This window comes from Equus quagga, chromosome 19 (genome assembly GCF_021613505.1).
Source record: "Equus quagga isolate Etosha38 chromosome 19, UCLA_HA_Equagga_1.0, whole genome shotgun sequence".
Taxonomy (NCBI): domain Eukaryota; kingdom Metazoa; phylum Chordata; class Mammalia; order Perissodactyla; family Equidae; genus Equus; species Equus quagga.
Window position 1 is genome coordinate 18,441,485 of NC_060285.1, and position 22,565 is coordinate 18,464,049.

Below are 22,565 nucleotides of genomic sequence, written 5' to 3' on the forward strand. Positions count from 1 at the left end.
AACAATTGAAAGCAACAAAAAGAAGAAAAAGCCTTAATGGCTTTATACAAAGTAAAAAACATTTGGACAAATTTCATATACTTCAGTTTAATCAGGGGCAGTTTCCAGGCATTTAAAAGGTCCAATTAAGAAATGCAAAATTGGAGGTCAGCCCGGTGGCGCAGCAGTTAAACTTGTGCACTCTGCTTTGGCAGTGAAGGGTTCGCCGGCCGGATGCCAGGCATGGACCTACGCACAGCTTATCAAGCCACGCTGTGGCAGGCGTCCCACACATAAAATGGAGGAAGATGGGCACAGATGTTACCTCAGGGCAAATCTTCCTCAGCAAAAACGGGGAGGATTGGCAACAGATGTTAGCTCAGGACTAATCTTCAAAAAAAAAAAGAGATGCAAAATTGAATAGCGAATTAATAGTCAAGGCTGTTACACAATGAAACATCACTGATTCCCAAGGATGCTGTGTACTAGCAGAAATTACAAAGCGAAACAAGGGGTCAGAGAAGAAATTGACCAAGTAGATAAAGACTATAACTGGATGTTAAAAGGTTTTGTTTGAAATACTCTGACAAAAATATTTTCTACCTCTGAGGATACTAAAAGATGAAGTAATTCAACTTTTGCTCAGTTTAACATTCAAATAGTTTTCTTAAAAATCTTAAGGTTCTCTGGTGCTGTAACTTTTCACAATTCCATACTCCCCTGCCTAGAACACCCTTCCTATCTTTGACCAATTCCTACTCATCTCTCAGCACTTAATGAACGCCTCACCCACTGCAGTAGAGATCCTCTACTTTTGTTGAGTCTAATCACAGGAGAAACTATTTAGAACATGGATACCACCCACTCACTAATCTTACTCAGTCCTCTTTGCGAAGAAGCATGGCTAAATTTTTTTACACTATTAGCATTGCAGACTCACTGGCACTACAAATAGTCTTTCTTGATCACTGTTTTCACCCACTCTTTCCCCAACGTGGTTAGGAGCCCCATATCGGATTCCCCTGGTTCCCTGTAACAGGGGAAGTAATGTAATACCAAAGAGCACTGTAAGTGATTTTTTGGCAAATTATCAAATACTCTCTAATTTATGAAATTCAGAACTGAATTTTATTAATAGTCTTAAAGGGCATTCGAAAAATTTTTCTCATGAACATGCCAGTGTGTTTTTTTTAAATAACAGAAGACCATGACAACCTTATAAACTACCAAGAAAAATACATCGCACAGTAAAACAATTTCTGGTGTTCTTGAAAATACTTTTTTACTTTACAAGAGATACAGTATATGCTTCTGTCAGGATTTTACTGTTCATTTGAGATATGTTAGAAAAGCCACAAAACGCATCCTATACCAAGAACAAAAATCTTCAGTATGAGTTTGTGATCATAGCCTCTGAAATTTCAAAAGCTGCCACAATATTTTTCCAGTCCTCTAAACTCAAAGATATAACTCCCTGTTTCCTGCCATGGGAACTGGGATCATTTCCCTCACCCATTTGGTTAATATTAATTGGCTCTAATATTGGCAGCCTGTCTTGGTCAAGCCTTATTCTTGCAAAACCATCCCTTATAATGAAAGAAACATAAAATATATTCTCCACAGTACGAGAAAAAGAGTTCGGATCAATCACAAACTCAAAATAGGACACGGGAGTATCAGGATACTTTCGAAAGTACATCTGCAACAATCCCAAGATTCTTTCTACTTCTTTTTCTGTCGCTTCTTGATTACTATTCAGGTCCAACTTCCTCAGCTTTGTAGGCATATCCCCGTTTTCTTCCATCTTGTGAACTTTTTTCTGGTGGTCGAGCCGGTGCTTTGGCGCAGAGGGCTCTGACTTGAACGAACCAAAAATAAAGTGGAATGTTTCAGCTCGCAACATCCAGGACGATGCTTCCTTTTGTACCGTCTCCCAGAAGGAAAGAGGTACGTTGTCATCACAGCCACTCAAATCATCCTGTTCATCATCTTCCATCCAGTTTAGACCCACAAACAGAAAGAGGAAGTCACAAAACGCTACTTGATTAAAGAAGCCCGTATTAGAGTTTAGCTGCTTTGCTTTTTCTTTACCCAAATCAGAAGCCAAAACAAGAAACTGGGCATCGAGGGCTGCTTCTCTCGTTCGGCTCACTCCATCAAACAGGACGTTGGCTTCCTCAAGAGCCTCGGTTAATGAGTCGCTGGCTGTGTTCACTATGTCATCACGGTTCTGCTGCACGTTGTAGATGAGCTGCCAGTACTGCTTGCGGATATTCCGGCATTTCTCCTCGTCAGCCGCAAGCCCTAGGAGGTCTGGAGTGATGCCGGCATCGCCACAGCCGAGGTCGTCAGAGCAGCCGTCAGCCCCCAGCGCCACTTCCACCTTTATGGGTTCTCTCTCTTCCTCCGCCTGCTTCACAGAGGCCGCGCTACCGGTGAAGCTCACCCCCGGCTCTTCTTTCTCCACGCCTCCCTTCAGGAAATCCTTCTCATCAGACATGTCGGCGACTGCTGACGCCCAGCTAACGGCCTTCGCAACGCTTCCGACGACAGCAGAAACTGACGGGGTCAGTTGGACGGGTGGGCGTCCGCCCATGCGCACTGGCGCGGCCCGGAGGCCAGGCCCGCCCCGCCCCGCCCCTCGGACGCGGCGCCGCGAGCCCAGGCCCCGCGTTCGCCTCGAGCCGGCGGCCGCCCAGAACGCGCGCCCGGATACCCCGCCCAGCAACAGCTGGTATTTTAGCGTTTACTCACAGTGTCATCTAGCTTTCAAAGAATCACCTGGACAATCTTACGACAAAATTGTGGCGGGACTAAAGGTCCTGCGCTTTAAAACATTCGCTGTCATATTGCAGCTAGGTCGACCTCCATTTTCCGTTCTTAATATGATTAAAACGTAGGGTGTCTTTTTGTTTTTTTGAGAACTAACTCTGGCTAGATTATAAACTGCCCGTAAAGCCAAGGATTGTGAAATGCAGAACCTCCATTACAAATAGGTTGAACTCTCAGGGTTCACTTGCAAGGTGGTTGTTTGCAACTCACTCTTCATTATACAAGTGCAAACTGAGTTAGTTACTTTCAGGGGCCCTCAAAAGCCAAACCCCCTCCAACCTACCCCATGGGGGAAGGGAGGGTCAGTCTTGGAGGTGGGCCTCTCTGCTAGCGCATGCGCAAAGGCGGGGGGCGGGGGAGCGCGGCGCATATCTCAAGTGAGCTTTGGTTCTCCGCCACCCAAGGGTGGAATAAAGTGGGTACGGCCTCTGCAAAAGACCTGTCTATTTGGAAGCTTGCGAAAGGCTAAAGGCCACAGACGAAATGGATAGTAAATCGAAACGCTAAAAAGTGAGCAAAGCTATGATGATTTTAAACACAATCTGCTATAAGTATATAAAAGCGAATAAGGACATGTACATCAGGCGACTAATCTATGTTGGAAAATGCACCCACTACCTAATTCACTGGAAATTCTCGTACAGTTGGAGAAAGGAGTCAGCTCATTAGTCACATAAGTAGCAAAGTATAGGTAACAATGGGAAGGAATATATTTTGTTTTTAAAGAGAACATGTACACTCTCAACCCACAAGATCAAAAGCTTTTAATCACTGCAACAGGTGCCCCTTTGGGAGAGAAAAAGAGCCCACCACACTGCATCTGTCAACTCGAGTTTCCCTTCCCTTCCTTCCTATGCATCTAGACTGCTCATTTTTCTTTGACATTAGCGGAAAGTTTTTTGCAAATGCATGAACAGCAAAAAATAGTATTAAGTTACTCCAAAATATTTATATTACTATTCGTCCACCATTATTTTCTTAAGTAGGGGTAATTCAGGAAGAAACATGCATTTTTCAAAAACACCATGCATTACGGTTACTTGTGCACAGATATTATCCTGTTCTCCACAGTGAGAACTTTGTTTTACATCTTCCAAGCAAAGCTGTTTTCACAGAGGCATTTGAGTATGCACATTTGTATGTATAAATGAATGTAGATGAAAAACTTTGTTCCAACACCTATTGCAAGTTATTTGGCAGCAAAACATTAATTTCACAGGTCAGTGGAAGAAAGAGATCCTACACATTGAAAATAAGTTAACTGCTTTTCAGAAAGTCAGCCTTATCCCTTCTCCGAAATAAAGAAAAAGCAAGAGGAAAACCAAAGTTGGGACCCAGGTTCATCAAAGGGCCATATTTTCCCTCCAAGTCTGGCCAATTACAAACTAATACTTAAACCTGCTTTATTTATTTTTAACAAACTCTGATTTTATTTTTTTAAGATTTTTTAGTTTTTCCTTTTTCTCCCCAAATCCCCCCACTACATAGTTATATATTTCAGTTGTGGGTCCTTCTAATTGTGGCACGTGGGCCGCCACCTCAGACTAGCCTGATGAGCGGTGCCATGTCCGCAGCCAGGATTCAAACCCGTGAAACCCTGAGCCGCCGCAGTGGAGTGTGTGAACTTAACCACTCAGCCATGGGGCCGGCCCGTTAAACCTGTTTCAAATCTTAGATGAAAACACATAGTTAATTCTATGTCCCAAATCCAAAAAAGTTTGCTTTTATAGTTAACCATATTCTTGGGAGTTTCTAATATCCACTTCATATTCAATAAAAGCAATTTATAAAAGAACTCCAAAAGATAAGCTGGCCTTCCCACCATAAGGTACTTATTTTCTGCTGGCTCAGAGAAAAGAAAACAGGCTGACACCAATATGCTCCATACAGACCCTTTCATTTAAGAATTTCAAAATGCTTTAGAAAAATAAATTCATTCTCCCAACCTACTTATAAAATATTATTAGTGCCATTTACAGGGATTTCTCAGGAGATAACAGCCCACACAACTTGCTCAGAGCAACAGAACACATCAAGACAAGTATCATTTCTAAATTGTCATTTCCGGCGCTGAATTCATTCTATGCTAGATCTCTGTCCCTAAGAACCTTAGTAACATGTAACTTAGATTGTCCTCAGCAAGTCATGCGTGCATTACATCCTTCCTTTTAAAATCTGCCTTTAGAGCACAAAGTTTAGATGTCGCTGCAAAGTAAAAATCTCAAGTCTCATGATTTTCCCTAATCATTTAAAGAATGGGATTTCTACACCTATGAATCCTTAAATCACCAAACAGATTTTCTAACATAAGGTCCAATTACTAGTAATAGTTATATAAATGTGGCTTAAAAAGAAAGAACATTTAGGGGCTGGCCCCGTGGAATGGTTAAGTTCGCGCGCTCCGCTGCAGGCGGCCCAGTGTTTCGTTGGTTCGAATCCTGGGCGCAGACATGGCACTGCTCATCAAACCACACTGAGGCAGCTTCCCACATGCCATAACTAGAAGGACCCACAACGAAGAATATACAACTATGTACCGGGGGGCTTTGGGGAGAAAAAGGAAAAAATAAAATCTTGAAAAAAAAAATACAGCATTATAAAAAAAGAAAGAAAGAAAGAACATTTATATAATGTTAGAAACCAATGTGACCTCAATAAAAAAAAATAAAAAGAAGAAACAGCAGTACATAAGTTCAGTTATACTGGTAAGCTTCTCTATGACTTATTACAGAAAGCAAAATGTACTAGTTCTTCAAAGAAGTTACTAAGATCTAGCTTCATGCAGGAAGCCTAGTTCAGGCAACCAAGACACACAGCTTGGCCTTCAAGGTAATTTAGCAAACCTCTTCTCCCCTTTTTTCCTCTTTCAGGAGTTGCTGCCAAGGGCTCAGTATGGCCCTTTTTCTTTTCTTCAGTTTTTTTCTCATATTATTTTTCGGTCCCTTTGCTAAGAGTTCAGATTCATTCATTCCCAGCATTCTTAAGCCCTCTCCCATAGCCCCCAGGGCTCACCAAAAACATGGTGGGATAGATGTCATAAGTTACAAGTCTCTGTACAGTCAAATAAGAAGAATTCACATAGGGTGAACTATCTTTTCCAGTAGGGTTTTTATTGCAGGATCAATCTATAATAGGTGTTTAAGAGACTTCTGAGCCAAGACCAGGACCCAGTCAGGTTTGAGTCCTGCACTCTAACACATAGACTTATCTTGCTATTAGGCACCTCCCTAAACTTTCCTCTTCCTTCTTTCACAGCAGTTTTACTCCCCTCATCCTGCCAGGGTATCTATTTAATGTGGAGTTGTGAAGAGACGTGGTAAAAGTCCTAGTTTGATTTGTAATAGGAGCAGGACATCAGGTATATTTTCTCTCTCATCTTAATTTCCTTTAAAGTTATGTTTGTGTTTATATGTTTGCTTTGTTTGGTTTTTTAGTATTAAAGGTAAACTTTGCTGTGATCAAGGCAGATAGCTGTGTGTTTTTTAAATGATTTTGTGAAAATGGAGAGTGGAAGGAGGAAAACCCAGGTTCCAGTCTTGACCTATTGGCTCTCAGTATCATCTCAGGCAGGTTGCCACCCTCTCAGCCTCCAGCGTCCTCATCTGAAAGACGGGAATACGACTACTTACATCACAAAGTTACTGTAAGTATCGAATGAGGATTATGTGATAGATTGAAATAGTTTCAACTATTGAGTAGGTACTTATTAAATCAAATTATCTCAAAGATAGTAAATCTTTAATAAATAAACAGTAAATAGACAAAAAATGTATACAAACTAGTAGCTTCACTTCTGGATGTTGTTTTAGGAAAAGAAAAATATTTTAAAGGTTAAACCTGTAAGAAGGAACATAGAAATATATCCCACAATAACAAATACCAGTGAAAAGAAATTTACCATCTAATAAAATAAATCTACTAAGCCTTCAACTAATGGAAATATGTATAGTACTGTGAAGGGAAAACTCTTCTGGATATTCTGAAGCAAGTCCACAAAGAGTCTGAGATTGTAATGCAAAATTATTTATGTATGTTTTTCTCATGAATGGCTCCTTGGATTTCAACAGATTCTTTAAAAAACCCAGTAGTATCCAAAAGAGGCTTTGTATAACCATTCTAGTCAAATAAGATGGCTTTATTAGTGAAGTAAAAGATAAAATCAAAGTCAAGTCCCACAAAAGAATATGGACCCACACACTGAAAGACTTGAGAGTACATAAAACCTCCGCCCGTGCTCTGTGGTCAAAAGTCATACATGTAACGGACACATCAGAAAACCCAGTACTGGCTGACTTGCCAAGCCTCAAGAACTAACATAAACAAGGGTGTGAGACGAGGAGAATAAAACCTTTCAGTTATGAGAACAATTATCAACGCTTGGGATACCTCAGAAGTCAGCAATGACCAGGAGCATCATTTTGTGTGTGTGTGAGGAAGACTGTCCCTGAGCAACATCTGTTGCCAATCCTCCTCTTATTGCTTGAGGAAGATTGTTGCTGAGCTAACATCCGTGCCAATCTTCCCCTATTTTATGTGGGATGCTGCCGCAGCGTGGCTTGCTGAGCAGTGCCAGGTCCACGCCTGTGATCCGAACCTGCAAACCCCAGGCCGCAGAAGCAGAGCATGCGAACTTCACCACCATGCCACTGGGCCAGCCCCAAGAGCATTGTTTTGATAGACTAGGAGTAGGAAAGCACTGGGTAGGTGGCTTTTAAAGGAGGCAGCCTTGAAGGTCTCAGCTTTGGAGGTCTGGGTTCAAATCAAAACTAGTGCTTTATTAGTTTCCTGAGTTTCCTCATTTGTAAAATAAGTCTATTGGATGTCTTCTCTGCCATACAGAATGGTTGTGACTCTATAAAAAATCGTATGCAAACATTTGTTGACAAATGTATTATAAAATATATACATTACCCTACAGACTCGTGTTAGAGTTAAAGACAGTGTCTAGCTGAACTTGAAAACACAGCTGCTGAATAAATAGGAGCTAAATAGATTGACTTCTCAACTGACCTGGACACATCTGCGTAAACTGCTGAAGGTGAACAACACTGCTATCATCCAGCTCTTTAAAATCCTGAACTGCTTTATGTGCTGGCTAGAATCTCTCCTGAATAACTTAGGGCTCTGTCTCTGATAGAGACAGTCCAACTTCACAAAATCAAGACACCTGGTAGCCAAATCTCTCACTTAAGTGAGTCTCCTCTATCCACTCACTCAACAACTATTTACTGAATGCACACTAAGTGTTAAAAAAAAAAAAAACACATCAAAGGTATAAAAATAAATCATTTTCTTCCTAAAGGAATGTGCAATTTAGTAGGCACATGAGAATGCAGTCCTGCTCAGCAAGCATCTAATGAATGAAGGCCAATTTGCCAGAGCTATACTAGGAATACCAAGATGTGCATGGGCCCAGCCCTGACTCATGAGCACACAATCACACTAAGGAGATGAGGCATGTATCCCAACAGCAGTAAGAGAAAGCCAAGCTCCAGAAGTATGAGTACACCACAGGAACTTCAGACAGGCCTAGGTTTCATTCCTAGCTCTGACACTTAACTAGCTGTGTAATCTGGGCATGCTCCTTAAATTCTCAGGGCCTCCATTTTCTCATCTGCAAAACTGGCTAATACCACCTCCTTCATAAGACTATCGTGAGGATTTAATAACTAGGTATTATAAGATTTAAAGTCTAGTGTATAGTAGACAGTCAATAAATAGTAGCTACTATCATTAACAGGCATGTTTACTTAAATATTTGCTGAGGTCTAATATAGGCCTGGGATCACAGGCACAAAGAATAAGACTAACTCTCCACTTTTGATAAGTAAGTCAAAAAATTATCATTGGCAGGATTCCTCCTTTTCTGGAGATAAGATTGTGGGAGTGCTGTGGGAGTACAGAGTAGGGACGAAGGGGCAAACCTGGCCTTGTACTCTGTAACAGGTAGGCAGTTGGAAAAGTGTGTTTGAGCAGGAAGAGAAGTCAGGAACTGAAATAAAGAACAGAAGGAGGGGCTGGCCTGGTAGCACAGTGGTATATGTGCACATTCCGCTTTGGTGGCCCATGGTTCGCCAGTTCAGATCCCAGGTGTGGACACGGCACCACTTGGCAAGCCATGCTGTGGTAGGCGTCCCACATATCACATAGAGGAAGATGGGCACGGATGTTAGCTCAGGGCCAGTCTTCCTCAGCAAAAAAAGAGGAGGATTGGCAGCAGATGTTTGCTCAGGGCTCATCTTCCTCAAAAAACAAAGAACAGAAAGGGGGCCGGCCCCCTAGCTCAATGGTTAAGTTGGTGTGGTGTGCTTCGCTTCACATGGCGGCCCAGGGTTCGCTGGTTCAGATCCTGGGCACACACCTACGTACCCTTCAGCAAGCCATGCTGTGGTGGCAACCCACATAGAAGGACTAGAATGACCTATAATTAGGATATGCCACTATGGGAGAAAAAGAAAAGGAAGATTGGCACCAGATGTTAGCTTAGAGGCCAGCCTGGTGGTGCAGCGGTTAAGTCCGCACGTTCTGCTTCTCAGCGGCCCAGGGTTCACTGGTTCAGATCTCGGGTGTGGACATGGCACCGCCTGGCAAAAGCCATGCTGTGGTAGGTGTCCCACGTATAAAAAAGTAGAGGAAGATGGGTATGGATGTTAGCTCAGGGCCCGTCTTCCTCAGCAAAAGAGGAAGACTGGCAGTAGTTAGCTCAGGGCTAATCTTCCTCAAAAAAAAAAAAAAGATGTTAGCTTAGGGCCTATCTTCCTCACCAAGAAAAAAGAAAGAAAGAAAAAACAGAAAGGGAACAGCTGGAGAGTTATTAAATTGCCACTCATTTCCTCATGTCTATTTAGTTAAGAGTCTGGTTTCCAGTAAATTTAGAAGTTAGGTTTGAAAGAAGGAGACCTGCCTTTGTTTCAGTGTCTACCCCCCAGACTGGAATTTGGGGTCACCAAACCTGACTACCACATGATCACATCTGAGCTCCTCCTCCGACTGTCTGCGTAGTTCACTTGGATGTTAATCATGCACTGCTTTGTGTCTGTCATCTCTCCTATTATTGCCTTGAAGAAATTCAGTCCCATGTTGCCAGTTGTGGTCTTATCTCCCAAGACTATGACCTCAAACTACTAAAGTCTTAACTCTGTCCAGCACTTAGTATTCCAATAAGCACTTTTTCATTCACTTTGCTTTTCCTCTCAATACCACCAACAGGCATTTATACAGTGGTTTCAAAACTCTGGGATCCTGGACACTGATTACATACAAGAAAGGTTCCCTATAAGAATACTTGCAATCTTGCCCTAAGAACTAAAATATTTATGAAAGCTAGGTATGTTTGAGCAGAATCTATTCATAGTTCTTAAAACTTAGTAGCTACCTGGTTCCTATTTCCCACATGGACATACAAGCTCTGGCCACAGATGGTATATATCCCTATTTTTCTATTCAGGTATAAAGTGTTATGTGGGGGCCGGCCTGGTGGCGCAGCGGTTAAGTTCACATGTTACGCTTTTGCAGCCTGGGGTTCGCTGGTTTAGATCCTGGGTGTGGACATGGCACCTCTTGGCAAGCCATGCTGTGGTAGGCATCCCACATATAAAGTAGAGGAAGATGGGCACGGATGTTAGCTCAGGGCCAGTCTTCCTCAGCAAAAAGAGGAGGATTGGTGGTAGATGTTAGCTCAGGGCTAATCGTCCTCAAAAAAATAAATAAAGTGTTATCTGCCTGTTGAGTCTCCATTTGCTACCTTCTAACTAATATCTTTTGGTATTAAAGAGAAGTCATTTGTTTGATTTTCCCCAATTCTAATTATTTAGCAACTAATCTTGACCAAACTACCTTATACATTAAAGCAAGGCTCAAACGTGGTAGTTATAAAAATTACCTGAGGGGGCGTGTTTAAAATAAATTAAAAGGCAGATCCTAGCCCCTTCCAGAGGGTTTAATTAACAAGACCTCGGGTAGGCCCAGGCATGCATGTTTAACGAGCACTCCAGGGGATTCTGTGCAGGTGGCCAGTAGACTAGTTTTTTAAAACACACTTCTTTAAAGCCTTCACCCTGTAGGTAGTCATCCACACTTATCCATTCCTTCCAGGAGGATTCTCCCTCCCTTGTCTTCTATAAGACACTGTGAAAGCAAAGCAGGTTTGGCGGCTGCTGCTGCTGTTTATTGAGGGGAAATGGAGACACAGGAAGAAAGAATATTAAGAGGAGAAAGGACAAGCAGACCTTCTATAGGGCTCCCTCTCCATTATTTTGTTGGCATTAAAGTATGAAATCTTAACCTTTTTTTTAAGCTGTGGACTTCAGGATTATAACACTAATCCTATAAGCACCCAATTCTCCACTAAACAAATGCCTTTCTCCACTCAAACCCAATGTTTCCTAAAGGTTTTCAGAAACCACTATTTAGCCCCAAATGTGGGCAACAACTGCTAGAAATTTCAAACTAGTAGCCCTTACATCTTGTTGTGTCTCTTGTTCCATTTCTTTGTACCCATTAAAAACCAAAAGTAAATCAAATGATACAAAACAGAGTGGTAAGTTTACTTAAAAGAGATGTACTAAATGATTTTTTTTTTACTTTAATTATGACCTCGTGGTATGCTTTTTATTCATGGCGCTGCACTGCACTAAATGTCTGAAATTAACTATGATTGTATGGAATTGAAAACTTCAGATCATATCAATAAAGTGGGTCCAAAGCTTCTAAAAACAGTGATTCTTTTTACTCCCATTGGTGTTAAAACCATGACCACGTGTAGAATTTATATAAAGATCAAATGCCTATATAACTCTTTAAGTGCAAATTTATGACACAGGTAGACCAAAGAGAATAATCAGATAGGAAGGAATATTAATAGATATTTGTCTCATTTTACTTGCAAACCAAAGGTGTGGGTAACACAATATTATTTTAAATCAGGCTAAAAGTCTTTTTATCTCGTTTTAATTATTTTCCATTAATTTGCTATTTGTCTTTGAAGTCTATTCCCACTTCCAATACCCATTCTTTAAAAAAGTAAGACTCCTGGGCCAGCCCCGTGGCCGGGTGGTTAAGTTCACGAGCTCTGCTTCAGTGGCAGGGGGTTTGCCAGTTCAGATCCTGGGCACAGGCCGACGCACCGCTCATCAAGCCATGGTGAGGCAGCATCCCACATAGAAGAACTAGAACGACCTACAACTAGGATATACAACTATGCACTGGGGCTTTGGGGAGAAAAAAAAGAGGAAGATTGGCAACAGATGTTAGCGCAGGGCCAATCTTCCTCACACAAAAAAATAGTAATAATAAGACTTTTAGAAGAAAGAAAAGACAGTAAATAAAAATGCAAATTAATTGTTAATATCCTTTCTAAAGGTGCACACATCTAAACAGATTTTTACATTTAACTGAAGCCTCAGGTTTACTTCTAAGGAGGCAATGTTCAAGTGTGAGTTCCATTTCTTAAAAATTAGATACAAAAAGACAAGGCCAAAAAACAATCCGCAAAAATTAGAGCAGATGTATCAAGGTGATGGAATTATGAGGCTTTCTAACCCGTAACAACCACACCTGATGTAGAACATCATCCACGTTGTGCATCACCTTGAACACACTCCCAGCCTCCCAGCACTGCGCCAATACCACAGGCCATGGCCATGCACCCCTCGGTAGATGGTCGGTCCTAAGGGAGGACTGCCACCGGCCAAACGCAAGAGTCCTTCCCTTCCCTCCGCCCAGCTCTTAACTCTGGACTAGAAACCGCCACCTGAAGGGAAATGAACTCCCTCCAGGAGCTGCCTGGTTGCTGTCCTCAGAGCCCGGGGTTTCGGGTTTCCTCCCCAGGGAATTAAAGAGGAAGATGCAGGGACCGACAAAGACGAGCATTTCCTGGTCCCCTTTTCTCAGCAATTCTCCAAACTACTCACTTTCCGCAGTTTACACTGTTGCTAAAATTTTTAAGTAATTTAGATTTACTGGGAGGGAAAGAGAAAGGGAAAACAGGAGAAAAACAACACTTCTAAAAACGTAGTTTACAAGATGAAAAGAGTTACATACTCCCCCCACCCCAAGCGGCTCCGGTTCAGAAATTTACCCATCAGTCCCATCAACTCGGGCTGACACGTGAGCCGGCGCCTGTGCGCCTCTGTGTCGTTTCCTAAGCCCGGGCTCCATCCGCATCCACCCCGGCTCTGAAAGCAGGGCTGCGACCTCGATGGCCTCCGTGAGCTCACTCCCCGCTCAGGCCGGTAACAGCAACGTTCAGGCTCCCACCTACCTTCAGGGTTGGACCATGGCCGCCCAGCTTTCTCCGTTTCACAAACACGGTTTCCGAGGTGAGTTGGGAGAGCGCTCCCTCGAGGCCGCGCCCGTCCTCTGTGGCACAAAGCAGAGGGCAGCGGGTCAGGCCTGCCGCCGGGGCCGCGGCGGGAAGGGCGCGGGGCGGGGCTTCCGTGGCCCCGGCGCCCCGCCCCGCCCGCCCCGCGCCCCGCCCGGGCAGGGCCAGGGATCCCCGGCCGCACACCTGCACGCGCCTGGAAACAGGGCCTCGGGGCCGGCTACACGCCGCAGCTCCGGGCAGACAGCTCAGCGAAGTCTCGCTAAAATTAAACGTCCTCCTTCCCCAGTAAATCCGGAATTCAGAAAGGCCTCAAAAGGAAGCTTAATGCACAATTCCCTCAGCCTTTATAAAACACCTCCCAGCTTAATCCTCCTGTGAACCCTGCAACAATACAGAATGCCAAAATCCTACCTCCAGTGTTTCTGGGAAATGTGAAACCACGGGGCAAAATGAAGACACTGCCCACTCAGGACGCTTCGACCTAAGAACCTTGAAGCCCTGCGGCAACACCCTTCGTGACAGACCCGGAGCTAAGGTCCAACTCTACAAACGGGTCAACTCAGGTGGAGGATGAGTCAGTGACGGAATTAAAAATAGATTCCAGATACACTGACATCAAGCCCATTCATGAGACAAAAACCACAGCAACACTCAAACGTATAGTTGTTTGATAATAGTAACAGCAGTTGACACTTCTGTAGTGCTCTGCATGTATTAACACAATCTTGACAACTAGCCTTTTGAAGTAGGTCCTATCAGGTCCATTTCACAGACAGGAAAACTGAGGCACACAAAAGCTGACTTGCCCAAGTTCAAGCAGCTAGTCAACAGCAGAGGCAGGATTCAAACCCAGGCAGGGTGGTGTCTGCTTTTAACCACGACCCTGTACTGCCCGAGAAAGTGAGATAAGCACGAGGTTCCACTCTTCACTGTCCTGTGACCCAGGGCAAGTCACATGATTCTCAGCCTCGGTTTCCCCACTTGTAGACATGGAGATACACAGATCTGTCAACCTCTCGGGGTTTCGAGGATTCAGTGGTGTGAAAATTCCCTGAGAAGCATCCTTAAATCTTTATACTCTCTTAATGCGACTGAGGGTCTGTCAATCTATTCACCACGCTATGATCTACATTTCAAGATACAAACACTCATTTTCTCAGATATTCTGCAGACTGTACCTACAAAGAAGAGCTAAAGGAAGGAAACGGGCCGCCGACAGGGGGCCGGTCTCGCCTACCACAGGCTGAGCTCTCACGACCCGGGCGAAACCATGCCCGCGGCCCAGAAGCGCGGCGGCCACAGCAAAGCCTCGGCCGGCTCAGCGACCCCCCGGCCACCCCCCGCCCGGGACTCGCACGCACCGACAGGCGGACGCTCCCGGCCCGACGTGCCCACAGCCTCCAGGCTCGGAGCCGGTCCGCGTGCAGTTAACCCAAAGCTTACGTGAACGCGAGCTCTAGGCTGTCAGCCTCTCCGCCTGACTCCCACGACCTTCCGCTCCGATGCAATGCGGGACTGGAGCAAACTGAGGCGGCGGGGTTGCTGGTTTCTAGTGGCTACGAGAAGCCACGCCCTTCTCTGAACCGGCGGGCTAACAGCCAGAGTCAGAATGACAAAGCAAAAATCCACTCCTCGTGCAGCCCTGGCAACCTACGCGAATGGGTTTGGCAAAGCGAGATCTCCTAATTGGGTGACACCACATCCTCTTCCTGCTCATAGCGCCCCCAACCCAAGAAACGAGCAAAAACAATTTAAGGAACGTTTGGAACCAGAACCAAAATAAGAGTGTTTTAACTGAACAAAACTGTACTATGCCCTAGGGCAGTAACTCCAGACCTCTGCTGCCCATTGTAATCACGGGAGGATCCTGAATAATACTGCCGCCTGGCTCCCACCCACACACACACACGATCTGATGTGATCCGTATTGGGTGCCACCTGGGCATCTGAGGGGTTTTTTTTATTTGATTTGATTTTTTCCTTTTTCTCGCGAAAGCCCCCCTCCCCCCGTACATAGTTGTCTATTTTTTCAGTTGTGAGTCCTTCTAGTTGTGGCATGTGGGATGCCGCCTCAGCATGGCCTGATGAGTGGTGCCATGTCGGCGCCCAGGATCCCAACCGGTGAAACCCTGGGCAGAGGAAGCGGAGGGCATGAACTTAACCACTGGCCACGGGCCGGCCCCCATCTGAGTTTTTTTAAACTCCCTGGGTAATTCCTGTGAGCCGCAAAGTTTGGGACCCGTTGCCCTAAGGTAATGGATTAGTCAGTCTGGCAACTCCCTAAAGGAAGTTATCAGGCTAGAAGAAACATCTAGTCCATCCTGACTAATCCTGGAAAGAAAATGACAAATTCTCACCAACACATAACTTCCCCTTACAGTACTTCCCCCTTAACTACTCAAGTTTTGGTCTGTCATGTTTGTTTTAAGGAAAACTGAGAGTGTGTTTAACTCCAGCCATGCCAAGCCACCTGCAGCTGCCCATACTTCCCTGCCCTACTCATTCTTACTCAGCACCTTGCACTGGAAGGTAGCGACCAATATGTGCTGAATAAATAAATGAATGTCTTTCCCACTTCTTTGTCTGGATCCTGCCAGACTGAAGCACACAGGAGTGAAAGGGTTGCTGGCTTCTTAAGGGAGCAAGAAGCCACATCTCTCTGAACTGGCAGGTAACCATAATTTGCTCCTTTGAGCTCATTCCAAAGCACAAGTTGGAGGTCTGGTGTAGCCTCTCAGCTACACACACACACACACACACTCTCTACACTGACACTCTTTCTGCATGATGGTTATTTAGTGAGTGCGCGCCTCACCTGACTCTGGGGTCCTTAGAAGGAGGATGGTTCTATCATATAGGTGTTCAGGAAACAATGTGATTTAAGGAGCAAAGAATGAATAACATGAGGGAAAAAAAGCAAGCTGGGACTTAGGGAGAAAACAACATTTACTCCTGGCTGCTGTGCCAAGCTGTGTATTAACTATTTTATATGCTTTATACCATCTAATCTACACAATTACAACCCACCAACTAGGGTCATAAACTCCTCATTCTTAAAAATATATAGAAACTACAGTTTATTTCAAAAGTATGTCTTAGGATAGAGAGGGATTTTAAAATCATTTAACTTGAAATAACGTACTAAAAGCAAGTGATAAGGATTGATTTCTAAGAACCTTTTATGACAGAGAGGTCAGGGTTACCATAATTACCATTTTTTAACAGTATACCAGAAAAGGCTAGATAAGGCATTTTAACTTCACACTGTTCTGTTTTTTTCTGATTATTTCATTGAGGTCATAATGGTCTATAACATTGTGTAATTTCGGGTGTACGTTATTATTTATCAGTTTCTGTGTAGACTGCATCGTGCTCACCACCAATAGTCTAATTTTTATCTGTCACCATACATATGTGCCCCTTTACTGCTTTCGCCCAACTCCCAACCCCCTTCCCCTCTGGTAACTACTAATCTGTTCTCTTTGTCCATGTGTTTGTTTATCTTCCACATATGAGTGAAATCATATGGTGTTTGTCTTTCTCTGTCTGGCTTATTTCACTTAACATCATACTCTCGAGGTCCACCCATGTTGTTATAAATGGGACGATTCTGTCCTTTTTTCATGGCTGACTAGTATTCCATTGTATATATACACCACGTCTTCTTTATCCTGTCATCAATTGATGGGCACTTGGGTTGCTTCCACGTCTTGGCTGTTGAACTTCACACTGTTCTTAAGTGAGCAAATTATAGCAGAGATCCCTAGAGTAGCTCCATGTAGGTTTTTTTTTTAAGTAAAATTTTTTTAAAACCATTTTTAAAAACCTTCACTTTTCTTTGAAATCCTTCCTGCTACAGTGAAGGGCCCAGATGCCTGACCCTTGTCACAAAATACAAACTCCTTAGTTCTTTTTAGTTGCTGGTTAGTGGAAGAAGTGCTTCATCTCCCACAATTTCCCATCATACAGCATTTGTTCTAGTCATACATTTTACATCTCATGTTATTCCCCCTGCCTAAAATTATCTTCCCTCCCTAAGGGCATACTCCTTCAAAGCTCATCTGAAATGTCACCTCCTCTGGGAGGTGTTCCCTGATTCCCACCCATTGTTAATCGCTCCTTCCCTCTTCTGTGTCCCCAAATACCTAAAAATTATTACAAACCATTTAAATCCAAGAGAGCTTTGGGAAGGCAAACCCTTGTTTGATTTACCTTGTCCTCCCAGAACCTGCTTATATACAGTAAGTACTCAGAAAATGCTGGAAAAGACCCTCTATGTTCCTGAGCTGTCATCTAAGCACACTATAAACAGATCTGTGCAGGTGTTTGATCAAGGGTACTATTGCACTAAACTACTGTTCCTCTTACCATACGCCTCTCTCATATACATATACACCACACTAAGCTAGAACAACCTTTCTGACACCCTAATCTTCTCTTTTCAAACCTTCAATAGCTCCCTAGGACCCTCAAGTTAAAGTCCAAATGAAGTCCAAACTCCTCAACTGTACTGACTTGGCAAGGCCCACCCTTGTTCTAGATGTCCATACATTCTGCACCCTACTTAGGCAAAACACTGGTGGAGAAAACACAGAAATTAAAAGTGATTTCACTTTACAGTCAAGAGCACAAACCTCAGTGTCCCCAAAGCTGCCTAGCAATCCTTTGCGTCTCTACTATATTTGCTTTCTCAGTTTCCAAAGTGACTATTTCATACTTACTCCTCTTTTCTCAAAACTCTAATACACCTACACCTTCCCATTAGCTCATGACCTGTTTTCTACTTTAAAAAAATAGAATCAATCAGACAGGACTCCCCCCTATTTTCCTCTCAACCCCCAAGCTGCCATAGTCCCTGCCTTCACTCCTTTAATGAAGGCCAACTTCTCCACTTGTGTGCAGATTCTCATCTTTTCTTGTCTTCTGAGTCTTCAATAACTTCACTCCTGAAATTAGCCTCCCTCCTTGGCATCATCAATGTTTTGTTCTGTACCTGATCACTCCCATCATCATACAAACATACTGTAGTTTTTCTATTTAAAAAAAGCCTCCCATGTGCCCAACCCCATAGTTACGACTCCATTTCATTGCTCCCCTTCACAGGGGACAAAAAACTTTTTTGAAAGAATTCTTTGTAGAATTCTGAAGTAGAATAAAGTAGTGTGTGTGTGTGCGGAGGGGAGGGGTCCAGGAAAGATCTAAGAATATGGCACTTGAGCAGAGACCAGAGGGAAACAAGGGAGCAGGCCATAAGAGTATCTGGGGGGAAATCTGTGGAAGCAGAGGAAACAGGAAGTACTAACGCCTAAGTGGGGAGCCTGCTTGACTTGTCCAAAGATCTGTAAGGGAGCCAGTGGGTCTGAAGCACAGTGAGCAAGGAAGAAAGCAGTAAGCAGTGAGGTGGGAGGAGTAGCCAGGGGTCAGATCCCAAGGGCCATAGTCAGGACTTTGGATTTCATTCTAAGTGTGATAAGAAGCCAGAGTGTTGAGAGAGGAAAGGGAAGTGATCTAGTTCCTGTTCTAAAAGGATTGCTCTGCTGTGTGGAGAACAGCCTAAGAGGGGGGAAGGGACTCCTAAGAGTAGAGGAACATAGACCAGTTAGGAAGTTACTGTGGTGGTCCAAGCTAGAGATGATGAAGGCTTGGATTAGTGAGGGAAGATGTATTTGAAGGTAAAGCTAATAATTTTTGTAGATGGAGGGCATGAGAGATGTAAAAGAGAGAAAAATCAGTGATGAGTCCAGAGTTTTGGCCTTGGCAACTGGGTAAATGGAGGCACTCTTTAATGAAAAGGGGGAACACTCAGGGAGGAGGAGGAAAGATGGCACTGCAATGCAATGGAAAGCAATAGTTTGGGACAAATCCATAGTGTGGTTTGAGAGACCTATTAGTTATCCAAATGGAGGTGTTGAGGAGGCAGTTGGACATGCAAATCTGGAATTAAGGCAAGAACTCAGGGCTAGAAATAAAAATTTGGGAGTCAAATATAAAACATACTCAATGCCATGTATATTAGTTAGGGTTCTGCAGAGAAATAGAACCAATAAGATGTATATATAGAGAGAGAGAGATTTATTTTAAGGAACTGGCTCATATGATTGTGGGGGCTGGCAAGTCTGAAACCATAGGGCAGGCTGGCAGGCTGGGATTCCAGCAGGAGTCAATGTTGCAGTCTTGAGTCTGAAGGCAGTCTGGAGGCACAATTCCTTCCTCTTCAGGAGACCTCGATCTTTTCTCTAAGGACTTCAACTGTCTGGATGAAACTGACTCACATCATGGAGGGTAATCTGCTTTACTTAAAGTCTGCTGATTTCAGTGTTAATCACATCTAGAAAGTACCTTCACGGCAACATCAAGAATGGTGTTTTTGTTTTTGTTTTGTTTTAAAGATTTTATTTTTCCTTCTTCTCCCCAAAGCCCCCCAGTACATAGTTGTATATATATATTTTTAGTTGTGGGTCCTTCTAGCTGTGGCACATGGGACACAGCCCCAGCATGGCTTGATGAGCAGTGCTAGTTCTGCACCCAGGATCCGAACCCTGGGCCGCTGAAGTGGAGTGCACAAACTTAACCACTTGGCCACGGGGCCAGCCCCTAAACTGGTATTTCACCAAACAACTGGGCACCAACTTGACACATAAAATTAACCATCACACTATGGGACTAGCTGAAATTACCCAGGGAGTCAATATATTTAGAGAAATGAAGACAGTCCAGGACTGAGCCCTGGCAAACTGCAAAGGAGGAGAAGAGTCCAGCAAAGGAGCTTGAGAAGGAGCTGGAGGGAGGCAGAAGGAAAACCCAGAGAAGGTAGTGTCTCAGAAGCCAATGAAAAAGTGCTCTAAAAAAGAAGATCAACTATATCAAGTGCTGCTGAGAAATCCTGCAAGATAAGGACGGAGTCATAGAAGTCATTGCTGAATTTTATGAAAATGATGGGGGGAAAGAAAGCCCAATTAGAGAAAATTCAAGAAGAAACAGAAAATAAGGAAGTAGAGGTAGTAAGTAGGTATAGCCAACTTTTTCAAGGAGTTTTGCTATAAAAACAGAAAAATGGGAAAGTAGCTGAAGAGGGATGTAGGGTCAAGGAAGGTTTTTTGTTTCATGTAGAAGGAAATTATTATAGCATGTTTTTATGCTGAAGGAATCATCCAGTAGAGGGAAATCTGGCAATTTCCAAGGAGAAAGGGAGTGAAGGGAGATCATTCCAGAAGTACAGTCCTTTGAATATACATCTATTATGCAACATAAACTTTTAAGTCAAATCTAGGTTCTACCACTGACAAAAGAATCAAGATACTCAGCCTCTCAGCTTCTTCATCCTCTTTCTACAAGGCCCCTGTGACCCTTCTGCTCTTTATCTCACCAGAACCTCCCCTTAATCTCTATGCCACAGCCGTTAGCCCTTTTAAATCTCTTTAATTACCCAACCACGGGGCTTTGCTAACTCCCAATCACTCATCAAATCTTAGTTCAACATGTCTTCCCTAAGGAAGCTGTTAAATAGGTCAAATCCCCCTATGAAATGCCCTGTGTTACCATATATTCTTTCTGCTTAGTACTTAACACAGTTACAATTATCTGTTCCTTTATGATTATCTGATCAATGTCAGCCTCCTCCTCTAGAACAGACAGTTCAAGAGAACTTTCTGTGATGACAGGAATGTTCTATATCAGCACTGTCCAACCCAATAGCCACTAACCACACGAACACTTAAAATATGGCTAGCGCAAGTACAGATCTGAAGTTTTTATTTTATTTGTTTAATTTAAATGAAAATAGCCACATGTGCGCAGGGACCAGGATTATTTATGCTCACCATGTTCCCAGAATTTAATACAGTACCCACACACAGTAATTGCTCAATAAATATTTGTTAATGGGGATATTACTAGTTAATTTGTGGATTCCATCTTTTTCCAGAGAGGAAAGGAAAAAAAGTTTTTATATGGTAACTGTTGGGGCTTCTCAGTCTTCCTATAAAGGCAAATGACTTTCAAGAATTTGATCTACCCCAGAGGGTAGCTGGGATAATAAATAAGAACATATTGGGTGGTCTGAGTAAAACGACATCTGTAATATGCCTAGGAGCGTGCCTGCAACAGAGTAGGTGCTCAAAACGTGATCGTCCATCAACTTCACAGAGGGGAAGCGAATAACGGTGTGGGAAAATTGGGGAAGGCTTCACAAAGCAAGTGATATTTGGACCATATCTGGAGGAATAATGAAGGTAGGAGCGATGGGAGTGGGAGTGATGCCTAAGAATTTTTCAGTGCTTATTATGCGCCAGGCATAACCCTAGGTCTTCTCGTGAGTAATTTAAGCCTCACACAATCCAGTGAATAAGATGCTATTATCTCCTCGCTTTACAGCTGAAAAAACCTGAGGGATAGAGAGGATAATTATCTTGCCTATGGTCACCTAGCTAATAATTGGCAGAGCTGAGACTGACATCCAGCCCTTGGCTCTCACCATGATGCCATTCTACCTCTTGAACGGAATTTTTCCAGGCAGAGGGAACAATATGTACAAAGACTCAGCACTAGGAAAGATACAGTGTGTTTTTGCACAAGATGCAGAAGTATCAGGGGAGATGAAACCATAAATATATTGGATTCAGTTTGAGGTTCACAAGGCAGCCAGGTGTCTGGCTCTTTTCCCTACGTTCTTGGTTAATCCTCAAAATCATCCAAGTATTACACCCATAATACAAAATTAGAAACTGAAATTCCAGGAAGTTAAAAATCTTGCCAAAGGTCACAAAGTAGGTGTGTTGGAGTGAGGATATAAATCCAGGTGTGCCTAGCTTCAAATCCACTGTTTGTCTTACATTTCAATAACGTACAGTGAGGTACAAGCTAAAAGGAAGTAAAAGCAACATGCTGTAAGGACTAAAAAAGCAGCATTAACTTTCTGACAAGGACCAGGGCAAACTTCATCCATGAGTCATCCACCCTGAAAACTGCGAAATCCTACCTGGGGGACCATGATCACTGTGAAGCCTTCTCTCATCAAACATAGAACCAGTCACTCCTTTATTTCTTACATCAAGCTATGCTAAAGCCATCTGTTTACACGTCTGCCACTCTCAGAACTGTCACTTAGTGAGCACCTGTTTGCCAGAAACTTTACACGTTCTCTCTAGTCATCCAATAACCCTTTGGGATGTGTATTATCATCTCCATTTGCAAATGAGTGAACCAAGTTTAAGTGAGTGGCCCAAGGTCTGACAGCTAGTCCAGGATTTATGCCCTCAGACTCTTCTCTCTCCACCACAGTATTTTCACTTGAGGGGCTGGTCTTTGTATCCCCAGGACCTGGCACAGTGCCTTTCCCACAGTAGGCACTCAGTCGAGGTTTGAATTCAACTGGCACTTCAGCAGGCTTTTGAACTTTAGTGAAGGGGAGAAGAGAAGAGAGTCTAAGGTG

At 43.4% G+C, this 22,565-nt stretch overlaps 2 protein-coding genes across 7 annotated transcripts in view; both read right to left on the reverse strand.

Moving 5' to 3' along the window:
* TXNRD1 (thioredoxin reductase 1) overlaps positions 1–14,714 on the reverse strand; it is a 64,716-nt gene extending 50,002 nt beyond the window's left edge. The window contains exons 1-2 of one of the 6 annotated variants that reach the window (XM_046646065.1): positions 14,579–14,714; positions 13,073–13,170 (exon numbers count right to left, since the gene is read on the reverse strand). The gene's annotated coding sequence lies outside the window, so the exon portion shown is untranslated. Of the gene's footprint in view, positions 1–13,072; positions 13,171–14,496 lie in introns of all 6 variants that reach the window. The other 5 variants (XM_046646068.1, XM_046646067.1, XM_046646071.1 and 2 more) reach the window with 5 other exon arrangements.
* EID3 (EP300 interacting inhibitor of differentiation 3) lies at positions 732–3,721 on the reverse strand. The gene has a single exon (XM_046646072.1). It carries the CDS (start codon positions 2,573–2,575, stop codon positions 1,367–1,369), a length of 1,209 nt encoding a protein of 402 aa, XP_046502028.1. The 5' UTR covers positions 2,576–3,721; the 3' UTR covers positions 732–1,366.
* Positions 14,715–22,565: the final 7,851 nt, after the last annotated feature.